Genomic DNA, 23,358 nt, shown 5'->3' with positions numbered 1-23,358 from the left:
AACAGAAAACTTCCCTGGCTCGACATCAGAGGCAAATCATAAGGCCCCAAACTAAGATGCGTATGGGAACTTATGAATCAGCTTATTGCTTGCTGGGAAAAAGATAAGTCAGAAGGGGCAACTGTAGGATGAAGATAGCCTTGTATCCAACCAGTGAGTACAAAATGATTAGCTGCCTTAATCTGTGACTATAATTGTAAACCAGTGTAGCTATGGCATTGGCACCATGTCTTCTGCCAACCGTTTGCCTACTGACTTAACATCTATGAGGAGCACGGACCAAGGTTTTGCCTGTAGACCTAGTGCTTGCAGTTTTCAACACGTTTGCTCGCAGACCATATATCAGAAATGTACTTGTGTACGGAACAACTTCAGTGACACCGTAGTGAGCTTAGCTGCAGTATCAGAGTTGGCTAATTAAGCCCTAAGCCACTCCCATTTAGAGAAGCATGCTGATTCTAGCAAAGGGAAGCAATTAATCAGCTGCAAAGACAGATAGCCATACACAAGCTAACAGGGTAGTGCTCTTGTGATTTGAAGCAGAGTAATGTCTGGCCTGTGTTAGAAAAATCCTTTTGATTACTAAAATGTTCTATTTAAAGATGAAAAAGAATGATCTTTTATTGCACTAAATGGTCTAGTTGCTTTAATAAAAATGGTTGCCTTTCCAACAAATCTTGTCTTGTTTGTATCTTTAGGCCATTAGGCTTACAACATTGCTACTACTTAAATGAGTCATTATGAGTTGCGCAATTTATTGATAGAGACATTTTTAAGGTAACTACTTATTATTAACGGAAGACTAGCCTAAATTAGTCGTGTCCTGACTTTAATGGTAGTTCTGCAATGCAGCCATACTCTGTGCTAGGCAGTCAGCATCAAAGGAAGAGCAGACCTCACAACTGCGCTGCAAATCTAGGCAAAGCCGCACAGAAGTGCAACAACACCCATCTACCAGACCTGTCCCTTAAGCTCTGAATTCAGCTGCAAAAGCAGCCAGCACTTGATGATTCAGAGGAATGCAAAACCTAACCGCTTTCTTGCCTTGCAATTACAACTTAGTTAATTGTGTACAACTGTGCAAAGGAAGAGAGCGAGGAAATTCCTTTCTTGACCCTTCCAGCAATTGACTTGTGCCCTGGAGCATGAGATTTGATTACTCATGTAACTTATTTTCCCCAGGCAGTTTCTTCTTGATAGCTCTCGTGTGACAATTTAAGAAAGTTTCAGCCCAAGTCACAAGAACACCCCATGGTGGAACCTCAGCTTACATTATTTTATTATTGTTTGATATGCCTCTCTACTGTGTGCTGCATTAAAATATTTTTAGATTTTTAACTTGGATGACCAGTGTAACTATTGGGCGTGATCTTTTCACCGGAATGGTACTGATGAACGCAGTCATGCTGCAGGTTACCATTTTATTTTGCAGAGATTCCCAAGGAGCCTTAAAAATCAAGTTTCTTTCAGTACCTAGAATCCAGCCTGCTACACTGCCTCAAAACATCTTTGAGGAAGTTAAAACAGAAGAATCACTGCTTGCTTTGAAGTTTCACCAGAAGTTCTGGTTGTGACCATTGTTATTATTTTCAAGCTATAAACAATTGTGTAGTTTTATTCCACAAAGGCAAGCAACAGCTGGGTTTCTTCACTGAGGCAGTGGTTCAAAATGCTCTGGTTACATGCTGGAAAGCACTGGACGCTTACGACTTCATTTGTTGTGACATGTTTGTTCAAAAAGGGTGCAATTTAAGAATCCATTGGTGTATTGGTGATGCCGGTTCAAGAAACAGAGGCTCAGCCTCAAGCACAGCTGCTTAGATCTATGTTGTTCCTCTTCTCATCAATCGCTCTAACGCAAGTACTAGTTGGACCTTTTTCAGAGGTGGGAGAGGTGCAGGGAAGGAAGAGGTTTCACCTGGATCATTTTCTTGATCTGGTTTTCACAAATAACTGCGTCAGCCCACCAAAGAAGGTCACAAACTATAGGTTGGGAACCCAAATGAATAATTAAGGCAGGAAAGGGAAGAAACCAGACCAGTTTTGCCACCAAAGAAAAGATTGGGTGTAACTACACCCAGTCATCAATGGGTAGCTTTATCTCAACTGATTTTGTCAGGCTGGGTATTGTCACTCATCCTGCAGGTAGAATAAAGCCTGAACCAACTCCCAGCTGTGGGCTCTGGTTCATTTGACAGAAATGCAGTCATGTCCACACCTGATGTGGATAAAATCTGTAAAGGTAAGGGACCAGGTAATGCAGAGGTTGCGATTGCGGGTGTCTGCGCAGAGGTGACTTCAATTCTGATGTGGCTGAAGTGATCTCTCCTTCCCTGTTACAGAAGCATGGCACTGAAGTATTTTATTACCGTTTTCAATGCTCCCGATTAGAGCATACTTTTTGCAAACATTCCAACATTTGATTTCTACTTACATGAATTACCATGGAAACTAAACTTTTATTGGGCATGCTTGCATACTCAGGGGTGGAGAATTTTAAAAGCCTCTATGATATGCAGTACAGTTGATGTAGCTGTGCAACTGCCATGAAAACAGTTAAAGCTAGCTAGGTAGACTGTTGAACCCATCTACAACTTGTAGCTCTTGTGCAAGTTTCCATACCCTTTTTCCCGACTTTCTTGAATAGTAATATTGTTGCTTTTGTTCCAACAAGACTTTTCAGCTCTTTAGGTTTTGGAGTTTCATTTGTTTGCTAATTTTCAAGTATTTCCTACTCATAAAATGTCCAAGAGAGTACTTTTTTGTTTGTTTTAAATTGCCAGACTCTTGCCTGTTAGACATTCCAACTTACCAAGTTATTTTAGGGCCTCAGCTATGGCTGGTTTTGAGTACCTCTTGTTATTTTAGAAATAAGCTTTATTCCTTATTTTTCTCTCCTTTGCTGCCAAGAAACAGATGACACTGTCTCAGATAAAATTTTCCCAGCGTACATGTATGAGGGGAAACACATGCTCTGTCTGACCCAGCTTTGCTGCCACCTCACCTACTGTGTAGGAACTAACTAAAGGAACATTTCAGCCAGCGTATCGAAAATCCTTCAGAGTAACAGTTTAACCGCAAGTGCAGACTTACTCCTTTCTGTACTATTAGACATTGTTTTCCCTAGGGACATTTTTGCAGACTATCACTTAGAGTTTTCCCACTTAAAAGGAAAAGGAAGATCACATGAGATGAGGGGGAAGGCTGGCTGCTTTTGGCTCTGGCTCCGGCAGGGTTAAAAGTCATCCTCACCTCTTCCAGCTGCAAGCGTGTCCTTAACTCTGCATTCCTTACACATATATGCCTTTATTTTTTTAACCGCATGTACTCCTTCTTGCTTGTTCAGTGAACAAAACAAAAGAGCCAGGTTCAACACTAGCAGCAAATGAAGCACTCCGATGTTCGTGGAGGCATCACAGAAGAAGAGCTCGTCTAGGTTCTGGCCTGTTAGAGTAATTAGTCTCAAAAGCTTGTCAGCCAAGGACATTTCTTTTTTTTTTTTTTTTTTTAAATATTCTCTGGTACTGTGGGTGTTACTATACAGATTCCAGATTTTAATGAGTTATTACGAAGTTTATATTGTGGTAAAGTCACAGTTTTAGCCAAGTAAAATATCCCCTGGAATACGCGAGGCAGGAACCGGATCACAACGAACCCCGATTCCCCACGGCAGATGGGAACAGTCAGCGATCACGGTAGTGGTTTACATCTGCCGAGCGCCTGTGAGCTTCGACTCATCCCGCGGGACCCCTGCGCAGCAGGTACGCGCTGTGATCCCCGAATTTCCTCTCTGGGAAAGAAACGGGGAAAGGTAGAGTGACGAGGCCACACAGCACGAAACACGATCGCTACGCAGGATACCCTGGCTCCCTGCCCTGAGCACAGTCCTGCAGGCTGGCTCGCATCTCTCCTCGCTGGAGGTTTCCTTACCAGGCTGACACTATACGTGCCCTCGGAAGGCGAAGGTTCGTTACGCGCCCCGGGCTCCCAGCACCCACCGATCCCGGGAGTGGGACGACGTCTCCCTGGAGGCTCTTCGCCCTTTTTGTTTTCCTCCGTAACGGCTGCAACCCAGCGGTTAGCCTCGGTCTCCGAGCAGCCTCCTGAGGGGGAACGGCTGCAGGGGTGCGGGTCGGTGCCCCCCAGCCCCTCACCAAGCACGCTTTGCCGAGCGGGTGTTGGTTCGTCCGCTTGCCATTTTGGAAAGCCCCGCCGCTGAGGCCCAGCCGGCCTGGCCACCCTGCTCCCTGCTTTGGGACAGCGACCTGCCGGCGGCGGTGGTGGTGGCAGCTGCCACTTGCGACCACCCTTGGCCGATGTATGGGGCCTGGGTGGGGGTGTCTTTTGGGGGTCCTGTGTGCGTGTAGATGTACACACAGGTGTACGCAGGTGTGCATTTTCTCCAGGTGAGAGCAGGGTGTGACCCCCGGGCTGGGGCGAGCGGCGGGGACGCCCTGACAGGACAGGGAGGCAACCGGGCTCCCCTCAGGAGTGGGGAGGGCGGAGGGCAGCCCCCTCTCCAGCACGGCTCCCCCGGGGAGGAGGAGGAGGAGGAGGGAGGGCGCAGGTGAAGGCAGCCCCAGCCCCCGGCAAGGAAAACCGGGCCGGCGCCCTCCCAGAGCCGCCCTGTTTCCTCAGCTAATCTCGCGGGCAGGAAAATGCCTCGCGCCTGGTCTTTAGGGATCGGGAAGAGCCCGCGGCGGCCCCTCCGCCGGCGGTCCCCCGGGGCGGCCCCGGCAAAACCCCGCCGCCTCGTCGGCCGAGCCCCCCCCCACTCCCAGCCCCACGCCATGGGTATCTCCGTGCCTTCTTCGCCCGTCCGCCCCCCCCCCCCCCCCCCCCCCGTTCCGGCTCCCCTTCGGCCGCCCCGCTCCCGCGACCCCGGCCTGAGGGGAGCGAACCATTCCGCCCGCGGGGGTGTCCCACGCCCCGGCCCCGCCGGGGGGCGGGCGCGCCCCATGCGCGGGGCGGCGCTGGCTGCCGCGCGGGGGGCGGCTCCCGGTGGCGGCGGCGCTGGCGGCGGCGGCCGGGCGGGCAGCGGGATGCGCGGGGGGCGGCGGCGGCAGGAGGCGGCGGTGAGTGCGGGGCCGGGGCGAGCGACGGACCGCCGAGGGGGACGGGGGAGGCGGGGGAGGGTGTCGTGGCGCTCCCGGGACGCGGCGGCTCCGGTCTCGGCGGCGGAGCCCTGCGGGGCTGCCGGCGGGGATGGGGAGAGGGTCCATCCCGGGAGCGCAGAGCCCCGGCTGGCGCCGGCTCGGCTGCGGGCGGCTGTCCCCCGGTTTTGGGGTACTTTTGGGGGAGTTTGTGACAGCACGCGCCCCACGCTCCCGGCCCCCTCGCGTTTCTGACGGGCGGGGGCGGCGGGGTCTCCCCCCCCCCCCCCCTTGCCGCCCGGCTCGGCGGAGACCCTGCAGCTAAAAGGGACGGACGGGGGTACCCCCGGGTTCCCTTCGGCGCCGGCCGCCTCTCCCTCTTTGTCCGGGTGTTTCCCCCCGGTGCTGGCGGGCGCTGTCGCGTCCCCGCCGGCGAACAAAGCCTCTGCCCCGGCCGGCGGCGGGGGGTGGCGGGGGCGTCCGTCCCCGCGCGTCCGTGGGCCGGGGAGGCAAGGGAGGAACGGCGGGGCTTGGCTTGGCTTGGTTTTCCATCGGCGGGGATCTACCTGGTGGAAGGGAAGACGCAGGACGGGGCTCTTTGTCCGCGCTTCTTTGTTAGGCTGGTGGCTTTTAAAGCCTCCTGCGGCTGTGCGAAGGCTGCCGTGCCCAGCGGGGATGGGTTTCTGCCGGGGCTGCGCTGGTGATGGATGCCGGCTCGGCATCCACGGAGTTCAGCCACAGGGATCCGGCATTACGTCTGATTGGCTTGCGGGAATCGAGGGTTTGGGGCTGGGTCTCCCCTGACGGATTCGGAGCTCCTAAGTCACCCCCCCCCCTCCCCGTAGAGCCGGGGCCAGGGTGTTGCTCCGGGGATGGCCGGAGCGGTGAATTCGGCTTGGAGAGCAGAGCCCGGTTCGGAAAGCTACCTGCTGCCCGCCAGCAATAGGAGGAACGGGCTGGAAACCAACAGTCCCCGCTCCTTCTCCTGCCCCAAAGCTGTCGGAGGAATTTCCCCATGTGCAGAAGTGTAAACAGACCGGCTGTGCTTACATAAAGGCTCAAGAGATGGGCTTTCTGCTCCTGCCGCTGAGCGCTTGTGTGATCTTAAACACATGGCTTTTGTCACCGGTTCCTTTTCCCCCAAATGCTCGTCTTGTCAATGTGTCATCTTGTCTACCCGCCTTGACTCTGCACGTGCCCGAATCCTGCGCGTCTGCATCTCCAGGGCAGCTGGGTGGACGTGTTGCCAGTCACAACACGGGGAAAATTTCATCTTTGTGCTGCACGTTCCCTCTCCTTTGGGGGAACAGGCAGACGAGAGAGGCGGTTTTGCAAGTTCTCACATTTGGTGAACTTCTCAATTTTTCCTTTTTCTGCATTCTCGTAGATGAGGTCCCCAAAGATAAGGTATTAACATGGGAAAGAAAGAGAGATGGGAGGAGGTAAGGCATGGTAGTGCCAAATGGAATCGCAAAGGACGAGGATGGGCTTGCTTTCCCTCAGCAGAAGGAAGCGATGTAGGAGAGAAAGGAGATGAAGTAATCGGGAAATGGAAGAGTGCCTACCTTTGCTGTCAAGCGGAGGGGTAGGCTGAACTAAGAGTGGAATAGAGAAAGAGATACTTTTAGGGCAGTCAAATAGTAAGACCGTATCCTTTCCAGAGCCAATCGTACCATTTTTCTTCATTTTACACAGTTCCTTTTCCACACCAGAAATTTATTTCCCTTCCATTTTGACAAATGTGTAATTGACTCTTTTGTGTGTCCATGTTTTTACTGAGGGAATGGAAATCTTTGGCAGCAAGTAGGACAGGAAGAGTAGTAATTTTTTCCATTTTTTTCCATATCAGTTTCTGTCTATGCTTATCAGATACAATTAGCAGCCAGCTCCTTGCAAGTATGCAAAGACACCAGTTGACCGTTGTTGGGAAGGAACAAATTCCGTCATGAAAAATTTGGAGTATTTTGTTTTTAGATAGGAAGCAGAGAATGGGTGAGGTAAAGATTGCAGGTCCACCTTGAGGCTGGAGTTGGATCAGACAGACTAAAGCGGTTTGGATGGGAAGATTTTGTCTGTCTTCTTCCACTTGAAGATCCAGAGACAAGCTTAAATAATGAAAGTGGGTGGGGGGAAGTGCTGGTGATTGTTTATGAAGGAATTAATGCTGTGTTCTCTGCACATGGAGTGTATTCTCTCCATTTTCAGTTGTTAAACAGTTAATTCTGATGTGTAGTAACTGCTAGTATAGCAAACAGTGCTTCCCATTGAATCAACTAAACAGCTACAAGACGATGCCCTGTTTTGTGTGTTCAGAGCAGATGCTGTTCATTTAGGCTTTGTTTTAGACCAGTGGGGCATATCCAAGATGCCAGGGAAATCCAAGGGGAGTTTTCCCCTGTAGAAGGTCCTCCAGAGACTGCAATATAGGAATGAACTCCATAAATGTGACCAGGCTTGTTTTTTCGTACTCAAATCTCATGCAGGTGGGATCGGTTTTTAAGGGAACCATTTTAATTAACTTCCTCAATTATATTAAATGGTGTAACTGCAGGTATAGTACCTGTATTCCTGGCCTGAGGGAACACAGTCCTGGGACTTGCAGGTAAAGGCTGCCCTGTATTTGTGCAGGCAGACCCATGGCTTGGTAGCATAGCAGCCGTGGCGGACGCCACTTGAGCTGTCGCTGTCACGATGTGCTTTGCCAAGCAAGTGTGATGAGAAGCATTTAGTCTGGGGGCATGCTCGCTGCCCTGAGAATGCTGGAAAAAGAAGAAGCGTTAAAGAGCTAGAGGGGATGTTTGGAAATATGGGGCAAGCATCTCGAGAAGGAGACAAATTGAGGAGAAATGGACAAACGAAATAAGAGAGACAGAAACTGTCAGAATAAGTGGGCACTGGAGGGAACTGATTAACGAAAGGAAGTGACAGGCACAAAGTGGCAGTGAAAGAAATCAGCACAGAGGAAAGCAGATCATGAGAGAGTGGGAAAATGCAATAGACAGGAAAAAAATGGTAAGGACATCCAAGAAAGCAAAAAAAAAAAGGGGGGGGGGTAGATGATCTTTGAAGCTGTTCTGATTAGTTTTTCTAGCTGCTTAGATTTTGGGGGGACTTACCTACCTGCTGTGTACGGCAAGTTCTCATTGAATTTGTTAGGGGCATCCTAGAGGCAAGTTTATCATATCAGGTAGGATGGGAAAGGAGAAACTTTTCTTTAGGGTCTTTCTGCTCTCATACAGTGAAAATTTCTGTTCCTGTACAGTATGAATTTGGATTCATAATTGTTTTTCACTCAACCGCCTTCCTTCAATTTTAGATTAATAAAGTCTGCATTTTCTGGGCTTCAGGAGTGAGAATTATATTGGTCTAGAATATTTAGGTACATTTATTACTACATCAGCTGTGGTGTTTCTTTTGGGTTTTGTTAGTCTGGACAATGAGATATAAGCAGTCACAGTCCACCAGCTACCAGCAGAGCTTTCTGTTTGCCATGTTGGTGTGAATTTTTTAAGTCTCGATTTGCCAATCTTTTGAGCGTGCTCAAATTTTCAATAGGAAAGGAGTTAATGAAATAGTGTCAGAATAATACCAGTGAGCTCGTCATTACTGGCGTGGGATGAATCAGTCATTGGGTCAGATAACTGACTTTTAAGCTTAACTGCCAGAAGGGTACCAAGATAGAGGAATATGACTTGAGGTTGGTTGTCCCTTGCCATCCCTGGTTTTCTGCATGAAGAAAGGAGTTCATTGTTTTAACAGAAATCTCTTCTAAAACATTTCTATCTGTTGGTGGCTTTTGTTTGGGCAGAAAAGAATTAACTCTCCTTCTCACCTCAACTTTTCTCAGTGAACCTGTCAAGATGAAACGGTGGTTTGTGTGACTGCAAAATAAGGAGGCAGCAGTGATGTCTACTAAAATAATGCGGTTTGAATAGGTTGTCTACTCTCCTGTGCTACCAAATGCATAGGAATGAGATTAGCTTCATTGAAATTGAAATTCAGTTTCAATTTCAGGTAGGAGTAGCTATTATGGCACAAAAGTCATAAAGTTTCAACGTTTTCACTGTCACTTTTGTTTGGACACACTCAGCAGTCGGCGTCTCTTATGTCAATGGTTTAAAGCTCAATTTGTACTCACCAAACTATGATATTTGCATGGTAATGAATGTTTTCATTTTGATGTGCATTTAAAATTGTCAGTTGTCATGACCTGATTAAAATGATTACATCCACCTACTGGAAAGAGCAGTTGATGTGACAGTGCCTACAACATCAATCCTTATCAAGTAGGAGAGAATCATGTTTATATAGTAGGACAGAATAATTTAAAATGTCATATTTGGGTGCAATTTTTTGAGTATTTGGGGTAGTTATTCCAGTAAAATAGATGTGGTTTATGAAGGGAATAAAGTTATTTAGGGTGTTTTCTGTTGTTGTTGCATTGCCCTTTTTCTGCTCCTTCTCCAATATCCAACACGATAATTTCTCGGAGGAAGAGATAAGCTGTAAGAGCAACTTCCTCTGCCGCTCCCTTTTCCACATCGGAAACCTGCAGGATTACAAGGGAGTGACTTAGTTAAATCTGATTCACAGATATTTGATTTTTAATTTCTTTAGTGTTGGTGAAGGTGCCAAGCTGTGAGTTTTGGGAGCTAAAACACCCTATGCCTGTAACCAGACCTTATGCTCACTTGCACTGCGGGGAACAGTGTATTGCAGGACCTATATCATGAAGAGCCAGGGAATGAGCAGATTTCAGGGCTGTGCTGGCAGGAAATTAGCTGTAGATTAGGGTCTAGTATATTGTGTTGTGGGGGAGGAGGAGGAGGAAACGAAGAAGGATGTTTAAGGCGACCTTTAGATAACAGCCTTGCGGAGTTGCCCAGTTTTTGGCAGAGTTGGCTGTGCTTTCTCTTAAGGATGTGTCCATTCACTAGTTTATGGGTACAGAATCTCCACCAAATCATGCAGGTGCCTTTCTGTGAATATATTGTTTTGGTTTGACAGTAGGCTTTAAGGTGTTGGGGAAAGATGGATTTACACTTAACTGGTTTTGGAGGTAAACTATAGATCCTGGTGAGTTTTACTTTCCCATCAGTTTGAGCCTATCAAGGCTTCTGTTTGTAAATAAGCAAAGTAAGTTGGGGAAAAAAACCCAGGCTTGATTTAATCAGGAGCAAGTACATTGTCCTCCGATTATGCAGGAAAAAGGTAAACCAACTTGGTAATGGAGCAGTCCATTTGTGCACGTAGGTGTGCTAAACTGTGGGAAAGTTAAATCTGCAGGCGCCAAAGCCATCAGCACTTATTCACCAAATTTTGTTTAGGGTGTCAACATTTAAGAAGTTTTCTTGTTTCCAAAACTGTGTGTGTTTTATTGGAACGATTGAAACAGACCCTAATCATTTGAAAACCTTCTTGTTTCAGAACAAACTAAAATCTAATGGTGTTGTGTGGATGGTGGCAGTGATGGGGTTTTGTCCTCACCCTTCATCCCTTGGCGTTTCATCTGTTTTCCATGGGTTGCTGTACACTGCTAGAGTTTCTGAAGAGGAGTGTCAGGGACAGGAGAGGGGACAGGAGCTGGCAGGAGCCACTGGTAACGTTTTGTGAGAAACTGGAAATAAAGAAACAATGAAGAGCAGAAAAGCCTTAAAGGAGAGATGGCCAAATTTGAGAGCTTTCTTTAAAATTGACTGTTTATTTTCAGTCAAAGGAGCACTTTAGCAATGGCTGAGGCACTGCAACCCACTTGGTTGGTAATGTAAGAGCAAAGTGGGTGCCACCGCAGACTCTGCTAAAGGGAGGTGGGCATCAGCCCAGGCAGAAGTAAAGGAAGGGGCGAGAAACTATGTGCTGAGAAAACATGACCCTAAATCTATGGCCTGAACGCTGGGTAGAGCTGGACCTGCAGCATGGCTGAGCTGTAGCTCTAGGCTCCTACGCCGAGGGAAAGGAGGTTTTGCTGTAAAGCCACCCTGTCTTATAATATCTTAAGACCGGAATCCTTTGTTTGACTCGCTGCCTGTTTGAGTCGTGAATCACTGTTTCTTCTGGTTGTTAGTGAAACAAAACTTAATTTGGCCTGGGCACTGTAGAGATGAAACATGATTGGTAATGCTGTATACATTCACTTCAGATGACTTTATAAATCCCAGATGAAAGCATTTTGCTTCGTTCCAGCTGAGACAGAGTGTGGCATGTGCTCTGTAACGAGAGTCAGCCTTGCTGGTTGTTGGATGAGGCCCTGCATAACCCTCATCTGAAAGAATATGATTTCATCAGAGCAGATAAACTGTGGATTTTGAGCTGTTCATTTGCTTAGCTCATTAATTCATTAATTGTTTCTTGTTTATGGTCACAGGGGAGAGTTTTAAAAGTTCTTCCCCCCCAAAATCCAATTACTGCTAGATGACGACTTCTCTGATCTCTCATTGTCTGAGACATGTAATGAGTTCTCAAACATGAACTGAAACCATATAAATATTTAACCTTAAAAAAGACATTTTTCCTTCTGGCTATTAGCAAATCCAGGTATTCACCAAGCTGGACTGAAGATTGGATTTTCAATTACATAGAAACCCTTCCCTCTCAGCTCTTCTGTCCTTAATGTTTGTCACATTGATTAAGTGGTAACCATCATCTTATGAGATAGAAAGGATGGGTTTTTTGGTGATCTTACCAATGATTTTAACCATAAAGCAGCACTGTTAGAGACACAGGAAATCCAATTATACCTTCTCCTTTGTTTCAAAGGAACCGTTCCTTCTGTCTTAATTCCAAGTTGTCCCTATTTTAGTTTTCTGTTCGATGATAAAATTATACTTTTGTTACAGAACAGTCTGAAATGTTGAGAGTCGCTAGTTTTCTGTGTCAAGCTGAACATGTCCCAAAAAGTTAAATTCTTCCTTCTTTTCTGGGGAGCTCTGAGCTTGAAGTACAGTAAGTTTTAATAGAGATTACACAAGCGATATGCCAAGACGGCAACGTAGTGGCAGTTTTAACAGGATTTCTGTCCCAGTCCTTCGTGTTCCGTAGGCAGGCAAAAGGCAGAGAGCCAGTTGGACAAGCGGGAGAGCCGCTGTTAACTCTTGCTGGGATGAAGTGCCTGTCGGCCACAGCCCTGCCGGGGGGTCCGCAGGCAGCCCCCCAGCCCCACTCCTGGCAAGGAAGGCACCTGGGCTGCTACACAGGTTTTGAGTTTGGAGGATGAGAGGCAAGCTGGAAGGAATTAGGGAAGGAGTCTCTCCATGGGGTGGAAGAGCCAGTAAGGTGAAAAGGACAGTGAATGTTTTATGTCAACAAAATAACCTGTTGAGCATGAAACTGGGGTTGAAAAGCTATCTGCTGTCCAGGCCGTTTCCCACCGTCTGCTCTGGAGAACTTCACTCCTGTGGTGCTGGAGAGGGCAGGCGGGGTGGGTGAGTCCCCCCAGGAGGTATGTACGGCGCTCTGAGGGTCTCCTTCCTCGCCCTGGCCCCTTGGAGGGCAGCACCGTTTTCGGGGAACGGTAGATTGTGTGCTCTTGGAGGAGGCTGTCAGGGTGAAGCCCACCTCTCGCTGTGAGGGGGGGAGAGGTGCCCGATGGGGTGGAAACTCTCCTTAGGAGTGAGACATGACCTCTGCAGAGGAAGAAAAGGCACTGCGAAGTGAGACCAGGGCAGGGGGATTCCTGGGGGAGCGGGGCGGAGGGACAGGACCTGGCCCCCCGTGGGTGAGGGAGAAGCCAGAGGTCACGGTGAAGGAGCATCCCTCTGCAGGGATTAGCAGTCAGCTCCCTTCGCCCAGGGCTGTCCTCCCAGGAGAAGAGCGTGAAAGAGCATGGCGCGAAAAGTCTGTGCAACAGAGACCTGAAACAGTTGCGGCTGTGACGACTGCGGTTAATTAAATAGGTGACTCGTCTCCAGACAGCCCAGACATCTGTCTCCATTCTTCACTTGTTTTTCTGCCGCGTTTCTATTTGCTTGTCCAGAGTTAAAGCCCAGAGGACCTACAGATGGTCACCATTAATTTTGTCACTCCATGTGATTTTTTTTTTAAAGCTTTTTTGTCAACCTTTTACAAACGTGTGTATAAAAAGAAAAAATCTTTTAATAGAGAAGCTCACTAGAGATCTTCTATTTGGATTTAGATTTAATTTTAGTCTTTAGTGGCTGGGATTTAATTTTCACTTTTCTTTTAAGCCAAGTCTCTCTTGTAGCCGTATAAATTTTTTTATTTTTTTTTTTTTAATAAACTTTAAAGAATCTCTTCATTCCTGGTCTGGCTTCTTTGGAACCTTGGAAATCATTGCATGCCAAAACAGTTTCTGTGTTTTGGATCGCATACCTGTTGTTGCATAGGTTTCTTCATGATTGCAAGATGCTGGTGTTGTGTGGGCTGAAATTGGGCTATGGGCTTTCAAAAATAAAATCTTCAGCAGAAAAGTCCAACCTCACAATGATTTGTTAAGCAAGCCACAGGATCACAGACAAAACTCGGGAGCTGTGACTAGTAATTGCCTGCACAGAGTCAGGATCATAGATAATAGCTGATTATCAAATCAAATTATATGGACTTTTAAGCTTATAAAACAACTGCAAACAGGTTTTTTTCCACAGTCTCCACATTAAACATGGAGTGTTCTTTCCAAATATCTTTTAACGTATTTCTGTTTGAGTTGTCTCTGGAAATTTTACCATAAGAAAACCCAATTTTGCTCTATACTATACACTTGAAAAATATTCTCAGAATACACTTCTTAACACAACATTTTTTTCTTTTGTTACTTTATTTGCAGGTTAAAATTTATCTGGTTCACTCAAATTAGCATTGTGTTAACCATCCTGTAGAAGACGAATATGATGCCAAACAGAAGTAACCTCTCCTCCTTTCAGAATGTTGGATCAGGTAATCAGTTAATAAAAATGAAGTTTGTTTGTAAATGTACTGAGATCTTCTAGAATTTGTTATTGATTTTGATCCTTTAATTCTCCTGACACATAGATAAGATCAGCGCTTTGTTCTTATTCCGTGTCTAACTCCATTTACCAGCCAAAATAAGGCCACAGCTGGATATGCTACAGACAGCCAACCCTCCCCCATCAGTTTAATGCCTGGCCGGAATAGATATCGGTGACCCCCAGCTAAACAACTCCGGAATGGAAGAAAAGGAATGAGGGGAAAAGAAAGAAAATAAAAAAAGTGGAAGAATTTCCTTCTGTATAGCTCCAGGCAGCAAATACTTTGCTAAACAGAGGAGCCTTGCGCTGTGCGCTGAAGGTTACTAAGCGAAAGCTGGGGCTGACCTGGATGCAGGATGGGTTTAGGGCACGCCATGTGCCGGAGCTCCCAGCCTCTGTCCCTATAGCTGCATGTGAAGGCAGCGTCAGCCAGGATGTGTAACGCATCCTGGCATGTTTGTAAAGTCTCATCCCAAACATTGCCCTAAAAATAAACAAAACAAACACGATCTGGTTTGTGGGAAGCAGCTATGGTTCAGCTAAACACGTGCTGCCATCCAGTTGGGATTTAACCATATGATTGCGGGCAGTGTGGTGCTGGAACCAAAAACGCAGAACTGGCATAAGGTGTGGTAGAGAAAAGTTGAATCCAAGTGGCTACATGAAGCTATCGTGACCTTTTCTTACTCTTACTGTACTTGCTTGGATTTCAAGTACAATGAACCCTTCATTGCTGTGGTGAACAGGCCTGAAAGTTTCCGTGAGCTAACTTGTTTTTTGGCAAAAGCATCCAGTCTTTGTAGGATTAAATGTGCCCTACTGGTGTTACAAGGGAGTAATAAACAATTATTAATGTCCCATTAATGTGTCTGCTGAGCTATTTATATAGGAGCCAGTGGAATTTATGCAAAAACATTTGAAATTCAGCTGTATTCAAGTTATGATTTGGATGGTGCAATTTTGATATGAGATGAGCTTTCAATTTTAAGAGAGGTTTGGAAGAGGGAAGGAGAAAGAGAGACGGGGATGGAAATAAGGTTCCGTTCCACAATGGAAAGTTACATATACAAGGCGTACATATTGTGCTTTATATCTGTGCTCTTAAATAACTTTTACATCTTGTTCTTCTTCCTTATAACACCACTAATATGATGAATGCTTGATCTTTTCCAGATGATTTTGTCTTGTCCCGACAAGAGTTCTGTTGAACGTGTGTCACGTTCCTGCTTTTGTTCATTTGGACTTCATCATTGCTGTTGATCAAAAATTGTGAAAAATAGCTAAAAAATGTCAAGAAAAATGTCAAATTATAAGAAACTGCAGTTTCACTGCTCAGTGATGATGGTCTGACAGAGTTCTGTGAACTTACTGGTTCAAAGGCAACTTAGTTGTATCATTATAACAAACATGTTAAAACTACAGGAAAAAAAATCAGTCAGAATAAAAATATTAAACTCAGTGTAATAGTAAACCTGAGGCTTGGTTTTGAAGCTGCAAGTTAATGTTTTTGGCCACTACCAGAGCTTGTATTTAACACATGCTTAGCCAGGTCCACTATGCTCAAGATGGTGTTTGGGTTTGGGTTTTGGTGGGTGTTTTTTTTGTTGTTTTTTTTTTTTTTTTTGTCCCTCCCTCCCCCCAATGCTGCCTCCTATTTATCTTCTGCCTATTCAATTACATTATTAATGATGGTTACCTTTGTTCTTAAACTTATGGGTTTGTTCCTTAAGAATTGAGGAGAATGTCTTGTTACGCACTTAGACTTATCACAGTTTGCGTGGAGGAAGCCTGTGCAACAGAGGTCTATTGAATGATGCCCTGGACAGTAATGAATTCCAGGTTTTTTTGCCTTGTTAGCAAGGAAGGTCCCAGAAATGAGGACCTGCTCAAAGAATGCATTGCCACCTTTGACTAGATAGCTGAACTTAGCGGTCCTCAATGAAACCAGATCGTATCAGCTTTGGTGGGGGTGGGAATCCAAGTTTTGTATCTAAGTTCATATAATTGTCTGAAGTGGTACTTGGCAGAGGATTAAAGTATTGCCGCTGAGGATTTTAAAGGCACTTAACACATTTGGATGTTAGGTTTTCCTGCCGAGTGACAAGCTGAAATTAGGTTTCTCATGAGGTGGCTGAAGTCACAGGTGAAATGTGACTGAGTCAAGAGTAAATCCCAGAAGTGACCCTTACTTTCAGAAGCAATACTCACTGGCACTGCAGGAACTGACACTGAAGAGTGCTTTATTAACTTGAAGCACAGCCTAGCACATCCAAGGAGCTGCTGTAAATGTTAATGGTGCCATTTCTACATCAGCTGAGGTCTGAGTGTAGCCTGCTGGGGGTCCTGTTTATCTCTGGCAGTGACTGACACTGTCAGGAGCTGAATTTCTTTCATTGCTTTCAGCAAACTGGGGCTCAGAACTGTAGGCTGGAGCTTGACACGTTGTTGAATAGTAACGTCCACCACAGCAAAGGCTTTTTCGGTTGGTGTCCTCTTCCAGAATATAAATGATAATTCTGAACAAGCGTTGGGACCTGGAACCTTAAACCCCTGTCAGTGTCTTTAATGGTCATGTGTTTTTGTTGTTGTTTTGAATGAAGTCATGGAGCTTAGTATTTTACTTCTTAAGACTATCTTTTAACTGAAGTGCCCTTTGCAGATATAGTTACAGCTTTGTATTTTAAGAGCACTGAGCTGAAACACCTTGAAAAAAGGGCCTCCATTTTGTACTTTTCCATGAAGCTTTGCACGACAATTCACAGAGTAAGCAGAAAGGTGACAAATTTGAATTGAGCTCATTAGTACATTGGGGCTTGGATGCACTAGCTGCACAGGTTAAAAGAAGAGGTGGTCCAGAGCAGTATCCTATGTTCTGTATCCTGAGCCCTGGGAGACCTGCATTCAGTTCCTTGCTGTCTGCTTTGCATCTTCTCCCTGCACCTCAGTTCCTCAGCTGTGAAACATCAGGACACTAATGCTTCCTTACTTCATGGACATCTTAGGAGGCTCAGGATTATGAAGGCTGAGCCATAGAATCGTGCAATGGATAGGACACCAAAGAAAGGGTCTAGCCTCTTTCCAACTGTGTTGCTGATTTGTAGGATGAATTTGGCGATATCTCTCTACCCACATTTATTACAAGCACAGTAATTATTACAAAATGTGTTCTTTTCAAGTTAATGAGCAGGCATGCACATGCAAGAGGCTGCTTACTTGCTAAAAACTTTTTTTCTTGTTTTCTCTTCCGTACAGATTCCAGTAAGATTATGGCAGAGTATAGCCACACACAAAACCAGATGGAATTACAAAATGCTAGTTTGGGAAAGGGTTCTGTGGCGAATTCCCTTGAAAATGGCCTCCAGGATATTATGGAAAACCTCAACCCGAAGAAATATTCATCAAGTCTCAAATTTAAAACAAACGGGGACTATGCTGGCTCGTATTTAACCCTTTCACAACCTATGCCAGTTAAACCTAATCCTTCCTCCAGTGTTAAAAATACACACTCTATTACCAAAATTCAAGGAGGCAAGCAGTTCCCCTGTGAAAGCCCATATCTTCCAGATAAAAGCATCTCTGTAAAGCATTTGGGTTCTGTATCAGGCACGTCTCCATCCCTCAGCGGGTACAGTTTAGGAAGGACAGACTTTGATATTCATACCGGCAGAGAAAATGAAAAATCCCTTGGACACATGGATAAGTTTCACTACTCAAAGTACAGTCAGAAAAACAAATCGTATGACAACGTCTACTTCCCAGGAATGCTGGAGACGAAGAAGATCTCGGGCTCTCTTCTGACCATGTGGAATGGAAGCTCGGGGAACGAGCTGATGCTTTCACCTGCTAGCAATTCGGGGGCGGCCAGCATGCCTTCTAGCCCAAAGCAGGGCAGGAGGATGAATATTGAAGACAGCCTGGCCCTTCACATAAAACCAGTTAAACACAAGGATGTGGTGATGGACACTCTGGGTTCACGGCCTAGGAAATACTCTGGTGGATCTCTAAGTCATATGGGAATGTATAGTCGTTCCCTACCCAGACTTTATAAATCAACAGAAAGCCAGCTGGTGCCATTAAGTTTGCCTCCCAGAAGCTCTCTGAGTAATACTAAAAGGAAAAAACTTGGAGAAAAAGATCTACCTCAGAATGCTTTAGATGCTGATAATTACCTGAATTTTTCTTCTTGCAGCTCAGGGGTTTCACCACATGCCAACTCTGTCTCTGGGAATAATCCCTACGTCAGTTCAACTCTTAGTGTTCCTGCAAGCCCTCGAATTGCTAAAAAAATGCTTTTGGCACCTTCTTCCCCATATTTTTCCGATGATTTCGATAGACTTGGACTCTCAGGAACAAGTCCTAGTAGTTCTTTCTCCCCAGTGGATTTTGACAGGTCTTTCTCTGTCCGAAGAAACCTTTCCACCAGTTCCATGGAACTTGACGACCCAGATCTGGAAAGTTACAGACAGACGCCAAACTCGCTGCAAACGTCCATGCGAGAGCGGAAGAACAGCATTAGCTCCATTTCAGGAAGAGAAGACCTCATGGACTATCACAGGAGGCAGAGGGAAGAGCGGCTTAGGGAGCAGGAGATGGAACGGCTGGTAATTTTTTCTCTTCCTTTAGTTTTTCTTGGTGGTTAGCATTTGCAGTATGTCCATCCCAGATCTAGCCATCAGGAGGGTACAGCAAAGCATAAGCTGCCATGTTTTGAAATTCAAATGTTACCTGTTTCACGTGCCTTGTATTATTGCAGTCTGTGAAGGTAATGCTTAAATAGCGTGCTGCTGTAACAGCTCGGATGGACAGTACCATTCAGCCATCCTAAAAAAATGTTGGAACCCATGTAAATTGCCTTCAGTCATCCTGCGGGCTCTGTTAAAATGTCTACATACATAAAACCCACAAATTGCACTGCAGGGATCCAGCACTTCTTGTTTTAGATGATGGCACCGTTTTGTGGGTAAGTGGGTAAAAGAATTGAGACTGCTATAAGCTGTTCAGCTGTGTGTGCTGTGGAGTCAGGTATACATTGGTGTGGGTTCAACATCCGTCATCAGAGCTTTCTCTGCTTGGTTGTGGTTCTGAGTATTTTCATTAAAATATAGGTCTCCTTGCTTCTCCCCCTTCCAAAATGGAGAGTAGCAGAGTGGGACAGAGTTTCTCTCTTTGTCTCTAGTCAATGTAAAGCAGTGCACACTGCTTCAGCTCGGGATTAAACTTGGTAGTCAAATGTAATTTATGTATTACTGAAACAACTTTTGGGTAGGAAAAAAAAGGTCTTCAGAACACACAAAGATGGTTGAAGCAGTTTCTTATTGAAACTGTCTCTGAAAGGATACTTAGTATTTCTTTGAAAAAAGTTTTCTCAGCAGCTACAAGTCTCTGACCCTATTAACATGCATTCATACTGTACTGATGTTACCATCCATGTAGAAACCGAGGTCGTTAGGTTTTAGGCCAGTTTGTATTACTGAGTCTTAGATTCGAGACATTAACTTCACAGTTGTGTGCTTTAATTCAAATCTTTATGGATTTGAGCAAAATGGGGATAGGATACTCTTAAACCTGTCTAGTTTGCGTACAGACAGCGAGCCTGCAGGGGAGCTCCCTTCCCGGGCAGGCCAGGGTGAGAAGCCATGGGGAGGTGGGATGCGGGAGCGGTGGGATGTGGGAGCGGTAGGCTGCCTGTCAGGGACCACCAGCAATGGCCCGACACCTGTGCAGATTGGTGAGGAACATGTCAGGCGGGCAGGAGCCTGCCTTTTCACCCCTAATCCGCATGGCGCTGTAGTCTGTAGGATACAGGCGGTTGGTTTGCCTGCTTAGAGGCAGGGCTGTAGAGTCCAGTGGCAGGGCATGCATGCCCCTGCCCTGCCTTGCCCCCTTTGCCCCCCGAAACCTCTGCCAGCTCCCCTTGGAGCTGTGGCTTCCTGGGAGAAGGGGCCAGGCTCCTTGGGGCAAGGAGGGCTAGCTGCCAGTGGAAGTGGCTGGGCAGCTTAGGAAAAGTTTTTACGCTTGTGCTCGCAAAAGTGGGAAGCATCAGCGGAAATGCTGGCGGGTTATTTCTCTCTCTTCTTGCTGTCTCTGCCTGCTGTTCCTCCACTCCTTTTGGAAATCTCCTCCGTTCTCCCTAGTCCTGGTGTTTTGTGTGTGCAAAGTGGCGTTTGCGTCTTATCAGAGGGTTTTCCAGACAGTCGTGCTGTAAAACCTGAGATAATCAGTCATAAAAGAAAACGTAGTAGAGTGTGTTTGTATTTCAAAGAGAACAGCTTTTTGGGTTTGGGTTTTGTTTTTTGTTTTGGTTTTTTTTTTTTATTGTGGTGAGGGATGGAAGATATGGGGTTGTTTCAGTAATCAGTAATGCTAAAAATTGTTCTGGTTTTATATTTGGATCTAATGACTACATTTCCACACACACACAATTTCTTTTCTTGCCAGACAATAATTCCTTCAAGTCCTGATTCATAAAAAAGAGAATTTGTGTACTGTTTTTCCGAGCATGTTAAAGTTTTTGAAAAAAGATGATGCTTTGTGTGTTGCACCTAATTTGAACATGAAGGAACTTCCTCTTGCTTGAGTTCATCTTCTGTTCAGGATCCCACTCTATTTTTTTTTTTCCCCCTTGTTAGAGCTACCTGGTGGAAATGTTGAGTATCAGGAGACTGCCTCCTTCCAATGATTTGAGATTCTGAAAAATGCCATAAATAGTGTTTTAGATCTCTGAGAAGAAGGAATATGTTGAAAAAAAAAAAAAATCCACACATCAGCTCTTTGTACGTTAGGGCCTGTCCTGTTTTGGTTTTGTTTTCTTTTTGTCCTTCTGTGTGGATCTAGTCATGGATCTATCCAAACAGGGTATTTATATATGCAGCCTGAGCTTCCAAAGAGCAGTTTTGTCTGACCTTGTGTACCGTGAGTTGGACAAAAGTTAGAGATCCAGGTCTGCTCAGGTCTTTTTTGGGGGGTGGGGGAAGGTGTGAATAAAAAAACCAACTAAACAAGCACTCACGTATAGCAAAACTGTGTTCTTTGGGTTTTCAGTGCTAAGTAAAAGCTCAGATTGAGTAGCTGGTAGGTAAATAGAAAGGGAGACATAGTCCCTCTGTGCACAAGTGTCAGACTCTTTTCATACTGTGTTTTTGAAGCAACGTAGGCAGAAGAAAAATGTAGGAGCACTTAGAGAACTTCATCAGAAACATAAGCCTCCTTTTTAGAGGATTAGACTGTTCTATGGACCAGATATGAAGTGGAGAGCATCTTTGCACCAGCACTGCCCCTGTATCTATCCTGGTGGCACAGAGCAGTTTTGGGGTATTGCATTTGATAGCTGCTATTAACTTTTGGACTTCTTTTTAGTAAAATCTATGCAGACATTGTAATCTGACTTAGTATCTGTCCTTGGTCTCTTGTATTTACTTCACTTTTTTTCTTTTCTTTTCCATATAAATTATTCTATGAGTTTTACTTGTGCCTAGTTTCCTTTTTAAGTGACAGAGGCTCCTCTGGAAATTTGCATTTTGAGCTGCTGCTACAGCCTGTGTATGAAACAAAATGATCTGCTGTCCTTGCCCAAAGAAATAAACAGACAATTAAAAAAAAATGGTACAAATAGTGAAAATAAGCATTGCAGGGTTTTGGGGGTTTTTTTTGAATGATTTATATGTCTGAGTTTTAATTTGTTCCCATGCACCAAACAGAAAAGACATGTATGTACTTGTGTAGGATTTGATGTTTCTCCCTCTCTCTCTTGATTTGCCTTTCACGACTGGGTTCACCCATACTAGCTGAAGACTGGTGCCACTTCTGTTTTGCCAGCCTGTTCCTCTGTGACTTGAGGAGCGGGAGGAACCGGAGTTCCCGTTGCTGGCACTGGGGACTGGTGGGCTCTGGGAGCAGGTGGGATGGCACGAGGTTGCAGGCTGGTGGGTCACAATCTGCTTCTGCTTCCTCTCCAGCCCAGCTGACCAGACACTGGTATCTTGGCATAGGGATGTTTATACAAGCTTTACACAAGTAGAAGTCAGGGTTAGCTGAAGCTAGCCCAGGAGCCTTATAAACAAGGAAAAAATTTGTCACGGTGAGCCAAGGATATTCAGTGAGATTCAGTTGGCTATTGAATTTTATTTATTTTTTTTAAAGAGGAAATCTCACTCTGAGATAAAAGCCCAACTTTGGCAGTTGCTGGAACTGAAACGCAATCTTTCTCTTCAGTCCAGGGGGAGGTTGGGGGTGGAACAGCACAGACGACATAGTCGGGTAGATATTAAGCCATCTGTTTTTCTAGATCACAGAATCATTTAGGCTGGAAAAGACCTTTAAGATCATCAAGTCCAACCGTTAACCTACCACTCCCAAGTCCACCACTAAACTATGTCACTGAGCACCACGTCTACACATCTTTTAAAGACCTCGAGGGATGGTGACTCCACTGCTTCCCTGGGCAGCCTGTTCCAATGCTGGACAACCCTTTCGGTGAAAAAATTTTTCCTAATATCCAATCTAAACCTCCCCTGCCACAACTTGGGGTCATTTCTTTTTGTCCAGTCTCTAGCCACCTGACAGAAGAGACCAGCACCCACCTCACTACAACCCCCCTTCAGGTAGTTGTAGAGAGCCATAAGGTCTCCCCTCAGCCTCCTTTTCTCCAGACTAAACAGCCCCAGCTCCCTCAGCCGCTCCTCATAAGACTTGTGCTCCAGGCCCCTCACCAACTTGGTTGCCCTTCTCTGGACACGCTCCAGCACCTCCATGTCTTTCCTGTAGTGAGGGGCCCAAAACTGAACACAGGACTCGAGGGGCGGCCTCACCAGTGCCAAAACCAGCGACAATCACTTCCCTGCTCCTGCTGGCCACACTATTTCTGATACAGGCCAGGATGCCGTTGGCCTTCTTGGCCACCTGGGCACACCGCTGGCTCATATCCAGCCGGCTGTTGACCAGGAGCCCCAGATCTTTCTTTGCCAGGCAGCTTTCCAGCCGCTCTTCCCCAAGCCTGTAGCGTTACATGGGGTTGTTGTGACCCAAGTGCAGGACCCGGCACTTGGCCCTGTTGAACCTCATACAATTGGCCTCAGCCCATCGATCCAGCCTGTCCAGTTCTCTCTGTAGAGCCTCCCTACCTTCGAGCAGATCCACACTCCTGCCCAACTTGGTGTCCCCATAGACTTGTGTGTGTCTAAGTGGTGTAGGAGGTCACTAATCATTTCCCCTTGGATTGTGGGGGCTTCATTCTGCTCCCTGTCTCTGTTTTCCAGCTCAGGGCGCTGGGTACCATGAGAACAACTGGTCTTACTATTAAAGACTGAGGCAAAGAAGGCATTCAG

General features: G+C 46.0%; 1 protein-coding gene across 8 annotated transcripts in view; it reads left to right on the top strand.

Moving 5' to 3' along the window:
• Positions 1-23,358, top strand: part of PHLDB2 (pleckstrin homology like domain family B member 2) — a 112,673-nt gene that overhangs the window by 36,892 nt on the left and 52,423 nt on the right. For 7 of the 8 annotated variants that reach the window (XM_075034101.1, XM_075034097.1, XM_075034100.1 and 4 more), the window contains exons 1-3: positions 5,004-5,075; positions 13,873-13,982; positions 17,288-18,636. In XM_075034101.1, the coding sequence (XP_074890202.1) occupies positions 13,934-13,982; positions 17,288-18,636 (1,398 nt within the window). In that variant the 5' untranslated portion in view covers positions 5,004-5,075; positions 13,873-13,933. Of the gene's footprint in view, positions 1-5,003; positions 5,076-13,872; positions 13,983-17,287; positions 18,637-23,358 lie in introns of those variants that run through there. The other variant, XM_075034095.1, reaches the window with a different exon arrangement.

This window comes from Buteo buteo, chromosome 8, assembly GCF_964188355.1.
Source record: "Buteo buteo chromosome 8, bButBut1.hap1.1, whole genome shotgun sequence".
Taxonomy (NCBI): Eukaryota; Metazoa; Chordata; class Aves; order Accipitriformes; family Accipitridae; genus Buteo; species Buteo buteo.
Note: the sequence above shows the minus strand (reverse complement) of the source record. Positions and strands in the feature narration are given on the sequence as shown.